General features: G+C 39.8%; 1 protein-coding gene across 1 annotated transcript; it reads left to right on the top strand.

Moving 5' to 3' along the window:
- Positions 1–4,693: 4,693 nt before the first annotated feature.
- Positions 4,694–19,784, top strand: LOC146519241 (serine/threonine-protein kinase PDIK1L-like). The gene is made up of 3 exons (XM_085159438.1): positions 4,694–5,437; positions 11,225–11,966; positions 17,702–19,784. The coding sequence occupies exons 1-2, from the start codon at positions 4,762–4,764 to the stop codon at positions 11,941–11,943; spliced, it is 1,395 nt and encodes a 464-aa protein (XP_085015564.1). The 5' UTR covers positions 4,694–4,761; the 3' UTR covers positions 11,944–11,966; positions 17,702–19,784.
- Positions 19,785–19,819: the final 35 nt, after the last annotated feature.

Here is a 19,819-nt window from a genome sequence, read left to right as displayed (position 1 = left end):
AGTGTCAGGAAGGGGGGGGAGCAAGGGAGGAAGGAGAGTGGGGAGAGGGCTCTGTAGTAAAGGTGAGGGTGAGGGTGGGGGGGTTGTGGGCTGGTCAAACCTGTTGAAGAAGTTGTTGAGTTCGTTTGCCTTCTCCACAGTCCCCCCACCCCCCCCCCCCCCCCCCCCCCCCACTGTGCTTTTCTTGGTGTTGTGGCCTGTGATGGTTTTCACACCATTCCAGACCTCCCTCATATTGTTCCTCTCCAACTTCTGCTCCACCTTCCTCCTGTAAGTGTCCTTTGCTTCCCTCAGGCAGCGTTTCACCTCCCACTGTGCTGCTTTAATCTCCTCCTTCACTTTGCTCCTGAAAGCCTTCTTCTTCATGTTGAGGACAGCTTTGACTTCCTGTGTTACCCACGGTTTGTTATTAGGGTAACACCGTACCGTCTTAGCAGGGGCGACCATGTCCACACAAAAGTTGAGGTAGTCTGTAAGACAGTGTGTCGCCCCCTCTATGTCCTCACCATGTGGGCTCAGAAGCACATCCCAGTCTGTGGTGTCATAGCAGTCTCTCAGAGCATCCTCCTTTTCTGGGGTCCATCTCCTGATGGAGCGTGTTGTGACAGGCTGCCTTTGGACGAGATATATGAGTGCCTGTGTATAAATACACAAACAGTACACACATGCTTTCAATTGTGTAATTTAAGTGATCTAGTAGCTCTGCTTTGGAAGTTCAGTTCATGCTAGAAATGTGTTTTGGAGTTTGTACGTGTTTTGTCTATAGGGGCCACCGCATATATTTATATATAAACATATATAAATAAAACCAAAGTCCAATCGTTAACAGAGCTCTATTGTTTGCAGCAGGTACAAAATTATTCGGGTATATATTTAAAATACATATTTTAGGATGAAGTGGAATCACATCACCAATAATTTGACTCAACAGATTTATTACCTTTTCCCAAAAGATTTTCACATGTGGACACTCCCATATACAGTGAAATAAAGTGCCCCTGTCCACTCCACACTTAATACAGGTGTCTGGGATGTTTGAGTTAAAATGATGCATTTTTGACGGAGTAATATATTGTCTTGTTAACCATTTACATTGAAGTAACCGAGATTGCACATTAAGTGTCTGACTCTGGGCTAAGGAGCATGATTTATACCACTCATCATCAGATATATCCATTTGTAAATCATTCCTCCATGCCTCTAAAATAGACTGTGTTGATTCTTTGGAATTTTCCATAAATAATTTGTACAATGCAGAAACTTGGCCTCTCCCATTTAGATGCTTTATAACTGTGTTCTCTAGAGAGGAGTAGGTGGGGATTTCTAAGCTGTTACCTTGTGTGGTTAAGATGAAATTTCTTAATTGAAGAAATTTAAAAAAATGTTTGACAGGAATAGAAAAGGTACTTCTAAGTTGTTCAAAAGACATAAGAGTATTATTCCTAAATATATCAGACACTTTTCTTATAAATCTTATAAAGAAATTACATTTTCTGTTAATATTAACAAATGAAATATTTACAACATGCATAATTCATAATTTAATACAATTTAAGTACTTGCAGGGCCAGTCACCTTTTTCCACGTTCACTGTGACATTAAGTTTTGTAGCTACAACACCAATCCGGTCGTTCAGTCCGACGTCACTAGCTGAGTCTGGGCCTAAACTCCCCTGCAGGTCCATATATCAAACGATCACTATGGCATTACTGAGAGTTGAGAAACTGTCTAAAGTCTTTCATCTTTAATAAAATGATCAGTGTTCTGCTCTACCAGGTGTAACAATTGAGTTTAACATCCAGGCATCCATGAAAACAGAATTTATGACATTTAACAGAGTTAGAAGTTAGCAGGAAGTTAGCTCGCTAGCTTCTATCTAAATACAATATAGCATGTCCTGACTGCGGGGTTTTGGAAACAAATTAAAACGTACAGCTCTGTTGTCACTTCCAACATAAATGAAGACAGAAAACTAAACAGCAGTGACGTTTGTAGGGTTACTGAAGTTTGGCTAGCTGGTTTAAAATGATGTGCTACATGACCGCTAGCGACACAGCTATGTTAGCATAATATAAACAAGCTAACTTTTTTTCCACTCGAGAAAAGTTAACGTGAGTGTTCTCGGTGGCCAGGAACAAATGTAATCGCCTGGCAGGATGCTGTAAAAGGACCAAACTTCAGCCAGGAGAACAACTGAGATAATCCATCCACAATACGAGGTTAGTCATTCATATACTGCTGCATGGGCTGGGCTGTAGTTACATCCTAAGGTTTTAAAAACTGAGCTTAAATAAATGATTAGCGGTAATAAAAGCCGAGGGAGGTCAACAGTGTTCATTGACTGTTTTAGGAGCTTTTTGAGATTAAATAGAAGAAAATACATAACATTAAACATGTTAACAACACAAAAACCATATTAAACGCAGACTACTTTAGGCCCGGAAGTAGGATTCGTCACGTCATCACTTAAGAACCAGATAGTAAAATTCTCACGGAAGCATGATGATTCCCTTATTGTGTTTCTTGATTTTTATAAAGCTTTCGATACGGTAGAACATTATTTCTTATTTAAAGCACTCAAAACCTTTGGTTTTGGTCCAAACTTTGTGTCAACTATCGAAATGTTTTATAAAAATATTGACAGTTGTGTTATACTATATCCAAATACTACTAAAAGATTTCCAGTCATGAGATCTGTTCGCCAGGGTTGCCCAATTTCACCCTTTTTATTTTTGATTGTGGCTGAACTACTTTCATTACACATTTTAAATAGCCCAGTCATTAAAGGTTTATCTATTTTTGGTAAAGAAATCAGAGTGACTCAACTAGCAGATGACACCGTTTTATTCTTAAAAAACAAAGATCAGATTGAAAATGCTATTTCATTAATAAATGATTTCTCAATTGCCTCTGGATTAAAACTAAATAAATCTAAATGTGAAATTTTATGTTTGTACCAATCAAATGTCAAATCCTTATACCATATTCCTGTCAAAAACTGTGTTAGATACCTTGGTATTCATGTCTGTAAGAATGACACAGAGCGTCAACAACTCAACTTTTCTCCCAGGATGAAAAAAACTAAAACTATACTAAACTTATGGCTCCAAAGAGACCTATCAATTTTTGGTAGAATCCTTTTGACTAAAGCTGAAGGTGTTTCCAGATTTGTGTATCCAGCCCTTTCCCTTAATGTGTATGATTCCACATGTAAAAATGTTAATAACTTATTTGTTAACTTTGTATAGAAGAATAAGCACCATCATCTAAAAAAATCATTGCTTTGTGGACCTAAAGATAAAGGTGGTTTTGGCCTTCTGGACTTTATGGACCTGAACTATACATTTAAGGTGAAATGGCTAAAAAAAAGTTTTTTAAATCTCCTGGATCATTATGGCATTTCATTCCACATAACATTTTTAGAAATGTTGGAAGTTTACAGTTCCTATTGTCTTGTAATTACAGAATATCAAAGTTACCAGTTAAAATGTCTGCATTTTATCAACAGGCATTGTTGGCTTGGAAATTATGTTATTCACATAACTTTTCTCCACATAGACCTATTATCTGGAATAACGAATGTATTACTAAGAGGAACAAATCACTATATTTGCAGAATTGGATTGATGAAAATATAATCTTAGACTTATTTGACTCTGAAGGCCAGCTACTTAGTTACAATGACTTTATTACAGAAAAAACATTCCCTATCAAATTTAAAGATTTTAGCTCTGTAATAAAGTCTGTTCCCAGCGGACTGACTGAATTGATGAAAAGCTACAAAAAACAGAACACACCACATGCATCCGTTAACACTCTTTATATAAATGGTATTGATTTCTTAAGCAAGAAATGCACCAATAAACATATTAGAGAATGTTTGTATAATGCGAAGAAAATAACTCCAAGAGGGAAGTTTTTTTGGAATGCTATTTTTGATAATATCAACTGGGATAAAGCGTGGCTTGTTCCTTTTAGATTTTGTATTACAAACAAAGTTAGAGAATTACATTTGAAAATATTACATAATATATATCCATCCAACACGTACATTTCAAGATTCTGTGACATTGATAGAAAATGTACTTTTTGTAAAACTGAACTTGAAAGTGTTACTCATTTGTTTTATGGCTGTTCAATAGTGCTACATTTTGGAGAGAGCTTGAAAATTATATACTGTGCAAGACAACCTACGGAATCAAAATTGAAGGGAAGAACATTATCACTTATTTTGAAACTAAAGAAAAAAAAAGTGCCATCGTCAATCTTTATATCTTATTAGGGAAATTCTATATACATAAATGTAAATTTCAAAACTCAACCCCATCATTTAATTTGTTTTTGATTGAAATTGAATATTACTTAAACTCTCTTAAATTAACTTCCAATAAAAAAGGTTTATCATTGATTGAAATTTATTCAGAAATGTTTTAACGAATGAGCTGTCACAACTTTCAAGTACAAAGTTGTTATGAAGTCTGTCACATCACCCCCTTTTTTTCTTTTTTTTTGTCCTTTATTTATTTATCCTTCTTATTTCATTGTACTGTATATTGTTACTCTTATTTGCCTTGTATGTCTACTGTACAAACTGAACTGGAATGACTGACTGTTCGCTTTATAATTTCAATAAAGTTTGAAAAAAAAATTCTCACGGAAGCAGCAGAAAATAAAGGAAGTGTGTGTGTTTGTGTGGAGGGAAAGGGACAGACTGTTATGTAACGCAGGCCTTGCGTTTTATTGTGAAGGCCTTTGCCGGAAATGCTTAGTTTTTCCTCACTTCTTCTGTGGTTTCTTCCTGTTTGTGTTTCGTGCGATATCGTCCCTATCGTTCTACATTGCTGTGGAAGTTTTCTGTGTTCTCTGTACAAAGGTGACGAGACACACGGGAACTGTTGCTGGAAAAATGTGACCGTTTTTGTTGAAAGGATGAGCGATTGTCGCGCGGATACCGTCGGTGGGGATAACTGGCGGAGACGTACAAGGAGTGCGCGAGCGTGCTGCAGACAAACCACCGAAGCGGGAGTTGACGAGTCCAGCGTGCTTCGGTGTCTGAACGTGGGAAACACGGAAGAGGACCATGACATGGAGGAGGACACCAGCCTCTTCAAGCAGGACGGCCTGGAGCAGAAGGTCATGGCGCCCCGCTATAGTCTGCTGCGGGAGGTGGGAAGGGGAACGTACGGCGTGGTGTACGAAGCTCTGGCCCGGAGATCGGGTGCTAAAGTTGCTGTAAAGAAACTGCGGTGCGACGCGCCGGAAAACGTGGAGCTCGCCCTGCAGGAGTTCTGGGCGCTAGCAAGTCTAGAAAAAAGGCATCAAAATGTTGTTCATCTAGAGGAGTGCGTGCTGCAGAGGAACGGTATGGCACAGAAAATGAGTCATGGAAACAAACTGTCCAAGCAGTACCTGCGCCTGGTGGAGACATCATTAAAAGGTGGGGGTCGCTCTCGCTTAGCCCTACAGCTTTACCTGTTTGAGCTGAGATTAGATAAATTGGATAAAAGCTGTGTTCACAATTAGTGCCGAAGTGAAATAGCATCCTAGGTATTAGATAGTTGTGCTGTGTAGCAATATGTTTTGCTTTTAGGTTAATGAAACCAAAATAAGAGGATTATTCAGTGTACTTTTGACTTTACGTTCTAAGGACGGGGTACTGCGTCAGATTTAGATATGGATTTGCTGCTTGTGCCACGGTTTTGTCTTATTTTGCTTCAATTACTAATCATTGGGGTTCATTAGTTATCAGTTTCAGTTCTGGCTTGGTCACAATTTGGATCACTGGTGACCTGATTTTTACCCAGAGGAGGCTGTTTAATCTTGCTGGTTTTACTTTTTGTGATTCGTGCCTTGTGCTGGCCTGTAGCCAGCTTTTAATGGCCCATAATAAGGTTCTTATGCTTGTAAAGGTTAGTTTGGAGGGTTAGCTTTGTCATTATAGCACAGTTGTTTTTGTCGCCATGACACAGACTCGCTGGGGGATGGGTAGATTTTGACACACTAAAATGGAGTCTGTTGCGTTGCTTGTGTTAGAGGTAATTTTCACATTCCACTCACAATCCGTGCACTTAAGACAAGTTTACACTTACACCGGTTTTGCTTTGTTGGTTTAGCCTGTCTCGGTGCCATCACCTCCCTGGCAATGCTTTCTTTAAACGCACAGTGACAATGTTATCTTTGGACAGTTTATCTCAGGCCCACCAGTCATTGATTGGTAGGTTTTCTCAGTAGAAGTGGCTTTTGATATGTGTATTAAAATCCACCACATCTGTGTTCTTCTCTCATAAGGGGGGCGGGGGGTAGATATGTCTCACCATTTACTTATGTAACAAGTACAAAAACCCCATCAAAGATGATTGCCTCAAGAAGATCAAAGAAGACGTGTGCAGTTTGCCTTGGATTAAAAACTCTGTGTTATGGGGCGATCGTGGCTCAAGAGTTGGGAGTTTGCCTTGTAATCGGAAGGTTGCCGGTTCGAGCCCCGGCTTGGACAGTCTCGGTCGTTGTGTCCTTGGGCAATACACTTCACCCGTTGCCTACAGGTGGCGCCAGTGTCCGGCAGCCTCGCCTCTGTCAGTGCGCCCCAGGGTGGCTGTGGCTACAATGTAGCTTGCCATCACCAGTGTGTGAATGGGTGGATGACTGGATGTGTAAAGCTCTTTGGGGTCCTTAGGGACTAGTAAATACAAAATACAGGCCATTTACCATTTCTTTCCAAAGTATTCATAAAATTTAACTTTTGTTTTTCCACAAGAAAACATAAGCTATAGACTGGTTGTTCAACACCTTTTTGACACTAATTCTTAGTGACATAAAATATTTCCACAGTGTACTGGTAACACATTTGCTTGGTAAGTGAAAGGTTTAATTTCAGACAGAGACGCAAATCCCCTTTGGGGTTGCGTCAGGAAGGACAGCAGGCATAAACTCTGGCAAATCAAACTACGTGACAAGGGAAGCATCTAAAAGTCTATAACATAGACTCGATGTAGGACCGATAATACACAACCACTTAAAAACAGAGAGTACAAATAATGTAGCAACTTGTCAGTACAGCATAGAGCAGGGCGATATGACCAAAAATATTTATCACAATATACATTTCAGGGCTCGCAAAATTTCAAAATCCCTGGTAGCCCTTCGGGCAGGGACTCTTCAGTTTTTGGTAGCCCAAAAATAAATTTAAGTAGCCGAATAAAAAAGAGAGCAATTTTTTGATTGATGTTTTGTTTCCTGTTTTGTTTCCGTTACAATATTATACATTAAAGTATAATATTGTAACGGAAACAAAACATTAATCAAAAAATTGTTGAAACACAAAGTACAACATTGTATAAAAATTACAATCATCAACTCAAATACTTGGTTCTAATTGAACAGAAATTTCTATGAACTTGTAAGAACTGTGTAGAACATGAATCAGTCTGTGTCAGATCCTGAATTTGAAATTTCCACTGAAGTCACAGGTAAGAGGCAAGTGGAACAAAGATCTAGGCCATTTGCTTTTTGAAGTTTGCAAAGACTGCTAAATTGTGCCAGTGGTAGTTCACTCTTTGCAACATAGTAGCTGTTCTAAACAGATTTTTCAGGTTTATTTTTAGTATGTTATTTGCAATTGGTGTTTGTTCTGGGAAAGATATTGCAGACTGAGCAATAATGCATTTCTTGCGTTTCTCATGGGTTCTAAAGGGGGCCTTTCTTAAAATGACTGGTCCCAGTAACAAAGGCGCTTGTCGATCGAGGGAAAACCAACAACATACCCGGCATTCACTGTCAAAATAAAAGACGCGCACCAGATAAGAAGTTGCAGCGCGCGTTTGTGTCCATATAAAAGGCTGTTTTTGTCCGCTAGAGTGGGATTTTCACGGCGCATTCTGCACAACATCTCTGTGCGTTCATCATTTGTTTGAAGCCAGCTCACCTCCTGCAACCACTTTTCCAAGAATACGCGCTTCTTTTGTGGTTCGGACTCCTTCTGACATTTCTTTGGAAGTGGAGGACACCAAAGTAATTGCTTAAAGGAGCTTCTTCGACATCTTTAAGAGTTCTAAACAAATGTCTGTCCTCCTCCAGAAAATCTTATGTACGCAAACATGCATTGCAACTTCTTATCTTGTGCGCGTTTTTTATTTTGACAGCGAATACGCACCTATTTAGCTCGTCATATTGCAGCCACAGAAATTCTTTTGTCCATGAAACCATAAAGCTGCACTTTCTTTTTGCCTTATAGTCTGATTTGTCATAACATTTCCGTTTTGTGGTAAGCTTTTCTTTGGCTGTCACGTCTTCACCCTGACCTGTCTTATTTGGCTCAGCAGAACTAAAATATATATCCTGCTGCTTTTACACACGCACTCACATAACGCTCAGCGATTCTCTGCACGATCAACCTCTCACATGTTTAAGCTTGCTGCGGGAGATTTCACTTGTTTCATGTTTGCATAGTAAGCTAACGATTGATAAGACGATGTCAGAGGAATTGGTGCGCAAATTATCGTCACTCACCAATCAGTACTGTTGCTCTGTATACACAGTTCGCGCGATTGCAAAGTGAAAGCAAAAAACAAGCGCAAATTCAAACGCGATTTCAATATGTCACATATTGACAGTGGCTCACCGATGCCAATGACATAATTACCCAGCTACATTTCTGAAAGAATGCAAAAGCATTGACATATATTTTTCCTTCCTACGATAGGCCGACGGGCAGGGCAGAGACAGATTTTGGTAGCCCGACTGGAAAAATCGCTTGCCCCGGGACGTTGGGTTAGCGATTTTGCGAGCCCTGCTTTTGGAATTTTTGGAAATTTGCGATAACGATATAACTGACACTAGACAAAATACTTTACAACTCCACAACTTTATTAGTGCAAAAAAAAAAAACATTAATGTATTTTCACTTAAACAAGCAGCTGTTTTTTATGTGCATTAAAGTTCTATAAATAAATAAAATTTAACAGTGTATAAAAATTTAACAGTGCAAATGCAAATTCCTTGCTGACAGTTTAACCAAAAGGCATTTCCAGTGGAAATTGGCCGACATATCCTCAGCATAACCATGTATAATATCCACAAAACTTAAAAACAGGTTATACACACACAATACGGTAATATTATGTTGAAGCACAGTACGTATCACTCCACGAGGCTCCTGCCTACGATAGCCATAATGCTCGGACAATCCATCAAGCAGTGCGGCTTAGTAGCTTAGCAAAGTCGTACTAAAACATTTGACAGATTTTCAAGCGCCGTGTACATAAAATCGTTTCAAGGTGAGTAAGCACAACCAGAATTCATACATAAGGCACACATAAGGGGCACTGTCGATTTTCAGAAAAATCAAAGGATTGATTTTAAACGTGCCGTGTGGTAATAACGACGGCCCGCTAGCATGCTCTACCAAAAATTGTGCTTTGTTGTGTATCTGACGGTCGAAAGCTAAACCAGTTCCACACCACCGAAGTTGCACCATTTTTACAAACCAATTCTGGTTCATCTGTTTCATTCAACAATCCGCTTTCGCCCTTCTTATTCTCCGTAGCCGCCATGCTTTTTCCACCATGTGTGCATCAAAACAAAGGCACTGCGCATGCACATTTTACCCATATTCTATTGCGATATTCCTCTTTCTTATCGTTGCCTAACATTATACCGGTATTAATGTGAACGGTATGATATAGGCCAGCCCTAGTACAGCATACCCTGTTTATCATACATCTGGACACTTACGAGGACCATAACTTACAAAGGGATCATTCAATTCAATGAAATTTTATTTGTATAGCGCCAAATCACAACAACAGTCGCCTCAAGGCGCTTTATAATGTACAGCAGATCGTACAATAACAGATACAGAGAAATTATAGCCAGTCAGGATGGAGACAAAAACAATCAGCCCTGGCATGTTTGGTCCAGGCGGCCCACCATGATCGATCTAAACACCGCAGATGGTCCAGTTAAATGTGCACATTTGTACAATTCTTCAAAGCAAAGGCAAAGCCGAGTAGTACCTGCAAAAATTACATAAATAAGAAATAATGTAATTGTAAAATAATATGTCCATACACATTTTATGTACTATATATTTCAATTTCTGTGATTATTAATACTGAAACCGGTTTTCTTTCTAATCAGGTTAGTATCGTTGTTGTTGTATTAGGACATTTGAGTTGCATTGCGTTGCGGCATGTGACAATAAAAAGTTACATTTTATCTATTGTCAGTGAGTCATGGTTCATTTGAATCCTTGAATCTCTCGCTTCCTAATTATGTGCCTCCATAATAGTTACACCTTACTTTGTGTCTTTCTAACTCTTGCTGGGACTACTGTCTAACCTCTCCACAGCAACTGCTAGCAATAGCAGCCTCCTGTATTTCTGAGGCCTTGTTACTAGTTGTTGCGGGTGCTACTGCACCCGCAACTACTGGGGCTGTTGACGGTGCAGCAGCCCCAGCATGTCAGTAAATTTGACACATTTTGCTGCATCTATTTCTGTAATTCAGTGTCAGTAATGAAAATGAATGCACATGCTGCTGTCAGTGCTGTAGCCTGTATAATTATATCGACAAAGGAAAATATAAATATATTTTTTACCCTTCAGCCGACCAGAAAAATACCCAGTATGCTAGATTACCAGTGCAGCCCTGTGTATAGACCTTTTGTAGATTGTGTACAGTGTGTAAAATATCACTGCTAGATATCAGTAGATTACATTTACAGTCAAAAATGTAATCAAACTGTTTGTCAGAGGGAAACTGAGTTTTAGCACAATGTCGGGAGTAAATAAGGATTTTTATGCACATGTGTGTTAGAGCCCTGATTTCAATTTAGGAGATGAGTTTTGAGATGAAGTGGAGGAAAGCTGTGGAGGGGGCAAAATGAGAGGGAGATAAAGAAAATCATGTTAAATGGTCATATATAATTTGAATGGGGCTGCAATGATTCATCGAGTGACTGGAGTATTTCTTATCCGATTACTTGAGTAATTGATGGAATACTCATTAAATTACTCGATGACTATAACGGTTTCCCATCTGTAGAACTGGAAGTCTTTTTGCACATCGAGATGCCTGCTGGCCATTAAAATGAATGCGGGTCTAAGGCACTTCGTCATACCACATAGACATCACTTTGATAAACTGTGTCATTCTACATTTTTTCCTCTTTTTTTTTTGTATCATTTCTGTTTTTACTGTCTATCTGATAAGTGTCTCGCTGTTACAGGTGAGAGAGTGCTTGGCCCCCCAGAGGAGCCTTGTTACCTGTGGTTCGTCATGGAGTTCTGCGAAGGAGGAGACCTCAACCAGTTCATCTTATCTCGGCGACCCAACCCACGAACAAACAGCAGCTTCATGCTCCAACTAACAAGTGCTGTTGCTTTCCTGCATGAAAACAATATTGTTCATCGAGATCTCAAACCTGACAACATCCTAATTTCAGAGAAATCAGGGACTCCAGTTCTGAAGGTGGCAGACTTTGGCTTGAGTAAAGTTTGCGCTGGTTTAGGAAACACCAGCGAGGGAAAAGACTGTGAAGACAAGAACAAAAACATCAACCTCAACAAGTTTTGGTTGTCATCTGCTTGTGGCTCAGACTTCTATATGGCTCCTGAGGTGTGGGAGGGCCACTACACAGCCAAGGCTGACATATTTGCCCTGGGCATCATCATCTGGGCCATGCTGGAGAGAATTACTTTTATTGATTCTGAGTCTAAGCGGGAGCTATTGGGTACCTATGTGCGACAGGGAGGTGACATTATGCCTGTTGGTGAGGCACTTCTCGAGAATCCAAAGATGGTATTGAGCATCCCACAGAAACGCAGGTCATGTATGTCAGATGGAGTGAAAAAGCTGCTTCAGGACATGCTCGCTGTCAACCCTCAGGACCGACCGGATGCTTTTGAGCTGCAAGCCAGAATGGACCAAGTTATGTGTACTACATGACCCTCAGCCATACTGTTCTACAGGTACGTGTCTCATTTTAATCACCCTCCAGCATTCTGTTTTGCTGATGGTTATTCTGCCTTCAGTTCGTCTGCTCGTACTGTTTGTATTGGTCTTTACGTTTAGCTAACCGCATTCCTTGTCCAGATTTGCTCCCTCTGCTGAGTCAAAGTGAATTGAAAAGAAAAAAAAACGATCTAAACTCATTGTACATTACTGCTATCTGAAATGTTCAGCCTGCTCTGTAATGTACTGGAGAAGTATCATATGAAGTAACTTCAGATCATCCTTTAGACTGAGACAGTTTGGGGAATTTCTCTAAAGCATTGCTAATGCTATGTCAATACTACTTCATATGAAATCAAGATATTATTGTGGTTTAACATCAAATATGCTTAGTATTGACTGCACAGGTTTTATTTGATGTTGAGGACCAAGAAAATAGAAAACTAGCAAAGGAACCAGCCGCCAGGGGAAAGTACAAGATAGGAAGGCCTTGGGCTACCTAATTAATTCTTAAACTTATTACTAAATATTATTTAGTCAATATTACTACTGAAATTATTTTTATTCGCTAAGTACCTTCTGACAGAAAAGTGGGAAATATCATCAGCCGATCTCCAGTAAGTCTCTTATTCTGTAAAGGAATAGAACCTTCCAGTCTTGAACTGCAGCTCGCCCCAGTGATAATTGCTCAGCACATAAACCAGTCTTCCACCTGCTGCAGCTTCTGTAAAGACAGGCTTACACTGTGTGAATTTTTTATTTTTTTTTAATTTTTGGCCCATTTTGAGACAATTTTTCACCTGTGTGTCGTGCATCGTGTAGTATACATGGGGTAATGAGAGGCGATTAAGACCTCATGACCATCTCCCGATCAGCGGTCGTATGGTCACAAGAAAATCAAACCTGTATCTCACTGATGAAGCAGTGTCACAAGCTGATTTAACGCAACCTCTCACGCTGCGCATGCGCAAACACGGAAATAGAAGTGAAAAAGACAGAGCAGCATGGCAGTGCAGTGTGGGATCTGGACACAGATTGCCGTCTCCCCACTTCTAGGTTCCTCTTACATTTCCGGAAACAAGAACACCATGTGTTGTGTATGGACGCACACTGTGAGCAATCAGGTTACATCAGCACATCGGGCATATAGTGTGAGAACATGCATTATGAGCTACGATCTTCTAACTCCTGTGATTCAGTCGCACAGTTTGAGCAGGAGCTGAATAACGCGACTGAAAAAATCGCAGTGTATGCCCAGCTTAAGAGTGACCCTCCAGCTCACTGTGGATCTCCAGAGCAGATCAAATGCTGCAGTCCACAAAGGTGGACACTGAGAGTTGATCATTCCATAGAATGATATGATTTTGGTCAAGTAGCTGAATGATATAAAAGACCAGTGCATCACCAACCTAGCCAGCTAGCCAACATAGAGTAAAAACCATAGACAGCAGAAAAAATAAAGACAGACTGTTCAGTATGACTCCACATGAACAACTGATTGCATAAATCCACACAAACTCTTGACATCTGGTGGCCTTCAGGTTGGCATTTCCAGCTTGGTCTATGGTATTTAGAGTAGCATCAAAGGTAGCTAGTTAGCACTTTTCAGTTGACTCGGTGGATCATCCACTAGTAAACTTATGGTGTCAATAATAAGTTGCCATATGTATTCAGGAAAACGGTCCAAGTAATGTGTGTTTGGGGAAGCCGTGCGTTGTATATCAGGCCAGTAAAGTATGGAGACAAATTTGCCTCACAAAGGTTGCAAGTACGTATGATATGATCCACAAGGGTAAACTAAGCTTTACAAATGTTCTGTGACTTATGTGTAACATTTAAGGACTCACGCATGTGCTTCAATCCACACAAAGATATGAAGCAATCTGACCACATGTAAAACTGTTTTACTAATGCATATATCCAAACCTGAATTAACACTGATCGTGTACGCAAAATTTACGAAGTTCAACTCATGAATCTGATCATTTTCTTGATGTATGCATTTGTAAAAGAGTTTTACATGTTGTCAGATTGGTTCATATTTGTGTGTGGATTCCCTTCTTTACTGGCCTAATATACAGTGCACTGTTTCCCTTCTCAAGGATTGTTCTGTCTCCAGCCTTGGTTGGGCTGTTCTCATATTGTTCCCTTGCCACTAAGAATACACCTTGGATGGTTCAGTGGAGAACGGCTGGTTTATTCTCCTGGTTTCTGTTCCTATATCTCTTTGCTTTGCAGTTTTCAAAGACTCCGGTATGGACAGTTTGCTGTACTTCTTAGGCATCCCTTTCTTCATCACACTTTTCTACATTACAGATAGTTGGCTGCCTTCCCCACGTGTTGCCTTGAGCTTATCTAGTCTCCTCCTCCATGTAGAGTACTACTGCTTTTGGCTGTTCATCTTGTAGCCAAGCATCTCAAGGACCACTGCTGTATTTCTTTTAATATTGGCTCTGCCCTGCTGTCAAATTAAAGAGAAAATTGGATCGTCTTCTGAGAAACATCTTTGAATCGTCTATTGCTGCCTACCTGTGCTTTAATAACAATCTATATTATTCATATAAGAATTCTCATTTCTGTTCCAATCTGTATTCCTGTACGTTATTTGCCTCAAATTACATTTGAGGTGTGAGCTACTGGGACCTATTATACAGAATTAATTTATTTGTAATAGTGGGCGGGGCATTTGTTTGTGTAGTGCCTACATACTTTATTTAGTGACTGGACTCTGGATATTTGTTCTCACATGTATAAATGTTTGTGTGTATTGTGGTGGTGCTAACCAAGACCACTGGTTGAGTAACCAAAGCTCCAGTTATCCTTTGACCTCTGAGCCACAGATGGCTGGTTATAAAGGGAGCATACATTCCCTTATTGGACATGGTCAGTGCACATGATGGGTGAGCGTCGTATGCCGTGACTGTACAACACACTATGCTTGTGTTTGCCATTGCATAATGTGACATTGGGGGGTGGGGGCACTACAAACCCAGCTGACCTCCGGTCTCTTGCTCTGCTTTCTTCCTCTAAGTGTTGTGAAGACTCCCACCACCCCTGCATGCATTGTTTCAGCCATCCCCCGCTCAGCTTCCTGCACGTTTTCCATGCTGAGCAAGACTGTCATGAGTTTAAATGGGCTGACTCGTTTACAGTTTAACAATTAATATTTATGCAAGTAAAGTCACGAGCACAGATTTTTTTCTGCAGTGTGAAATTTTGCATCATTGGATAAACATCAGAGAATGCGTATATGCTTGTTTTTCTTCATTGCAGTCACCACATGCTCCTTTCAAGGCTAACACACATACTGATTCACTAGAGTCAAACACGCAGATACACATGCACAAAAACACATAAATACACACCAAATCTCCAACATCCAGAAGACACAATACTGTCAGTTATTTTGTCTCCTACTAATGTGAAAACAACAAGAAGAAAGAAAGGAAGGGTAAAAGCTGCCAGTATTTTTGCATTTTTATGTGCGTGACGGTGTGCTAGTTGTTCTTCAGCAAGGAAGGAGGGACAAGAAGACTTGTAGAGGTTTGCTGACCCAATAGGTCTGGAAGAATTGCAGCCTCAGTGTGTACAGAGATACGAGAGAGAGAGATGGTATTTGTTCTGCTGACATCCTAGTTAACTCTCTTTGGCTTAGCTACAGATCACAATGACCTAAAAATCACCAAATATTCATGTAAAGGTAAGCTCTCCATCACACAATTGCTCCAAAAGGTAGTCCTGTGTGATGAGCGTTTTGAGTATACAATAAACCTGCTCTGAATAGTATAGTATGTTGCAGTGATGCGGCAAAGGGTGAACCACAAGAGTCTGTCAGATTCTCATGTTGCATAAAGCGACAAGTCAGCACTCATTATCAATGCGTATTCAGATTGCAGGATGAAGCTCCAAATCCCTGTTAAAGCTATCTAAGTCACTTATGTAACAGTACAAGTGGAAATGCATGACTGCATAACTGGGTGCAGTCTGCAGGGAAAGGCATAATGGTTAAGTCACATTTAACAAAGGGCCTGTTTGTGCTGCAGAATTCAGCAGAGTTTTTGGATCCTCTCCGCTCTACCATAAACACATCTGTGCAGTCTGCCATGCTGCCACATATTTTTAATGTGTGAATATGACCAGGGGATGCAAGGTTTTTGGGAGCTGATCACATAAACCCGGTTTTCACAGATTCCTTTATTTGACCACCATAATGTTACATTGTCATCTCTGCCAGCGATTTAGGGTTGGTCTGGCTGAGATGGATTCTTTTATGATATACCCTGGGATCTGCCAAGTGAAACATTTGTTTTGTCTTGACTCTAGAGTCAGCTTTCTCACTGTTCTTGTAGATTACAGTGTTGATATTCACTCATTTGATATACTGCTGACTTTGCCCTTGAAGATATTTCTGTGTAATTCAGTTTACATTCATTGTCCATCTGCTGGAAGCAAATGTGTGAATTGCTTGACGTGTGTGCAGTCTGCAGTGGGCATTGCTGTAATAAATTTGGGAGCTATTTACTGCAACAGGTACTGACTCAGCACATCTCTGCTGCTCTTTTCACATACTCACCAGTGCACATAGATCAGCCTTGTAGAATGTATGTCACTGAGGTCTGTCCAGCTGTCTCTATGCCATACATGTTTTTCTGAATCTGAACAACACCTGGCACCGATCTGAAATCCTCTAGGGGACAAGGAAAACACTTTTTAAACATGTTATTATTTTTAATGGCAGATGTGCCGCTACCAAACAGAAATGTGTCAGGAGAGAAGCAGTGTGCAATTTGATCTTTTAACTCCAAAAATAAGAGAGTACCCCCTGATGGCCACAGCTCACTTTGAGTTCTTCAGTAGCTAAACTTATAACGATCTACAGCGGTTTGCATTTTCTATAATTTATAACACATCAAATGTATTCAGCCTTTTTGGCTCTACAACCCTTAGTGTTTGTAATGTTTGGTACAAATTGGTGTCTGGATTGTGCATTCTGTATCACTGGCATTTTGCTGTCTGCCATGTTACTATTTGTTTTGTTTTTTTGTTTGTTTGTTTTTTGTGGCCAAGTTATCAGCTAAGATTGACTCGCTTGGTTAGAATATTTGAAGTCACAAATGTGTGTTCAAATATTCTAACCAAGCGTGTCAATCTTAGCTGTCTAAGACGTGTGTTAGACAGATGTCACAAGGCCCTGAGGCCCTGCACATGACCTCTAGTGAGGTCAGCTGCCCGTTGCCTCTGGTCGATCCCAACAACAGTCGCCTGGGATTTGCTTCTGCTGGGTTGGACACAAAGTTGTTGCCAAAATGTGTGGTCTCAGGTCTTCTCAGGTACTCTTTTGGGCTGTGGATGGCCCAATCTCCTGGATCTATCTCTGTCTGCCTTTGGCTCCTGGGGATTGTTATTGCAACTAGCCACCCTTGTAATCAAGTACATTTTGTAATTTCTCTCTCTCTCACACACAGTCAAGGAACTTGTGATGTTTGGCACAACGGTGCATTCAGATCATAATTCTGATGGCAAAATGTGCCATCAGATCAGGTCTTTTTTTTTTTTTTTTTTAAATTTCAAACTTTATAGCAAATGAATTTATCCTCTGCCAGGCTGTATTTGTAATATAGGACTTTAGAAAAACAAAACAAAAACTTTGTCACTTTGTCCCAAGCTTGTCCACCTCCATGTCCCACGTGTAATAAACCAAAGGTTTTGTGCATCTGTCTGCTTGTTCACTGGTTCTCCTGCTTCTTTGCAGATGTGTGTTGCTGTCCAAAGCTGCTGCATCTGCCTTCATTCAACCTGAAGACTGTGAAGATAAAGAAGTAAAGAGCAGTTTCTCCTGTGATGTAGATGGTGAAATGGGATCGTAATTCTTTTGCTTGTTAGATTGAATTCATTTGCCAGTGCTACTGATAAATGATTTGTTTCATCTTCACGATGGGAATAGATGGAACGGATAAAAAAGATGCAACAACATTTTTCATTTCACACTTGACTTGAGATGGTGACACTTTGGTCGCCAGCCTGGAACTCTGATGATATTTAATGAAAACACTGTGATGTAAGATAAAAACTGCTGCTGGAAAATTTTCACTTGATGCGGTGGAGCGTGTGTGTGAATTTTTTCATTTTGTTTTGGGTTTTTTTTTGTTTTTCTCTAAAAAGTGACAGCTTTCTGATCTTAGGACATGATAGAAAAGCGTGTCAGCTGCTTTTTTTTCTCTGTTGGGTTTAAATTCTAGAATTAAGTAATAATAGCTGGCAAACTCTGTTAGCCACTGTAATAATTCCAGATGTTTTAAGCCTGAATTTGTGTTGTGGTCCCGTTTGCCATCTTTCCAAGCTGCTTGTAGGCTGTCTTGCAGGCCAAGGTGTCAGTCCAAGCTAGTCCTTTCAAAATTTACTAATCATTTAATCTACAATGTGCTTGTCCATCACAATCCACGACAATCAGATCTACTCAGCTGAAGGTAAAAGGGTGTATCTTCACATTTGGGAAGTGGGACCTATTCATTACACTCCACCCCCTCCTGGTCACTACTGCATGCTTTCTTACTGCAGATTGCACCTATACAACATTTTGGCTTCTTTTTTGAATATCTTTCATTGAAGTTGAACTTTAGTGACACATCACCGCTCCATGTGTCATACCTTTAAATTCAAATTTGCACCAGCTGCTTCACCGTCTTTGATTTTGCATGCAACTACATGATCCAGGGTATATGGGCCTTGATAATTTAGCTTCTTCAGTATTTAAGTGTAATTATAGAAAAGGGAACCATGAATGTAATTTTACCCAAATAAATTTTCCATTCATTTCAAATGAGATGGTGACTCAGCAGTTTTTTTTCTGTTCTTGGAGCTTTTGGCATGCAAAGTCACATTTTTACTGGGGAACTGCAGTTGTGCTGTTTGAGCAAAGAAGCAAAGCTGCTGATGTCTTTCAAATTTTAGGCAGTTTAGTTGTGCCGTGTAAGCAGTGGGAGATGTTAGTGCAATGACCCCCAGCTCAATATTTTGGATTCAGTTGGCTGCAGAGTTGTACTGAGCTGACTAAAAGTTGTCTTTGTAATCGTGCTACCTCCTGTTTCCCCTTTTCATTGAGCCATTCCTCACACATTCTGGGTAGATTTCATTTTTGCTTCCACTCATCAATGTTTGTTCTAATTTTCCTTGATGGCATGTTTAAAAAGATTTGCATTACAAGAACATCACACAGGTTTTGAAAAATCTGCTGCTGCCTTGTTTCTTTGTTTTTCCTTTTGTTCAGTGTGTTTAAAAATTAAAAATAACAAAACCCTTATTAACACTGACAGAGATGATTAAATTTATTTAGCCCCGGATAGGTCATGAAGCTCTTAAAACAAATGTTAATTTCCTGACCTTCTGTGATGAACATACCTCAGCTCAACTCCTTTTGTTTTATTATTTTTTTAAATGTTTTATTGATAAACTGGAAATGAGTTAATTTGAAGAGGGAAACTTGAAATGACTGTTTTGTTGTTGTTTGTTTTTTAAATCAAGACTTCTGATCTATTGTTTGATTCAAATGACTCTTCTTAAAATATTATCCACATACATTCTGCTCCCGCTTTGTGCTTTCTTTTGCTGTTCAGGTTATGGAACTATTACGCCTGTCTAAACTTCAGTGACTGATGAGTCACTTGTTTTCTATGCAATCCAGCCCTGGCTAATTTGGTTGTAGCCCATTGCTTCACATCTCTACAAACAGTTGAACACAATGAGGTCCAGAGTTTAAGTGGCTGACCCTTTGCAGCAGTCCTTCGTTCTGCCTTTGACTGCTAAAGCCATTTGAATAAATGGAAATATGTTTGCCATGTGTTTTTTTTATTTTTTTTTTATTGCCAACTAC

The sequence above is a fragment of the Neolamprologus multifasciatus genome, chromosome 5 (assembly GCF_963576455.1).
Source record: "Neolamprologus multifasciatus chromosome 5, fNeoMul1.2, whole genome shotgun sequence".
Lineage (NCBI taxonomy): Eukaryota > Metazoa > Chordata > Actinopteri > Cichliformes > Cichlidae > Neolamprologus > Neolamprologus multifasciatus.
Note: the sequence above shows the minus strand (reverse complement) of the source record. Positions and strands in the feature narration are given on the sequence as shown.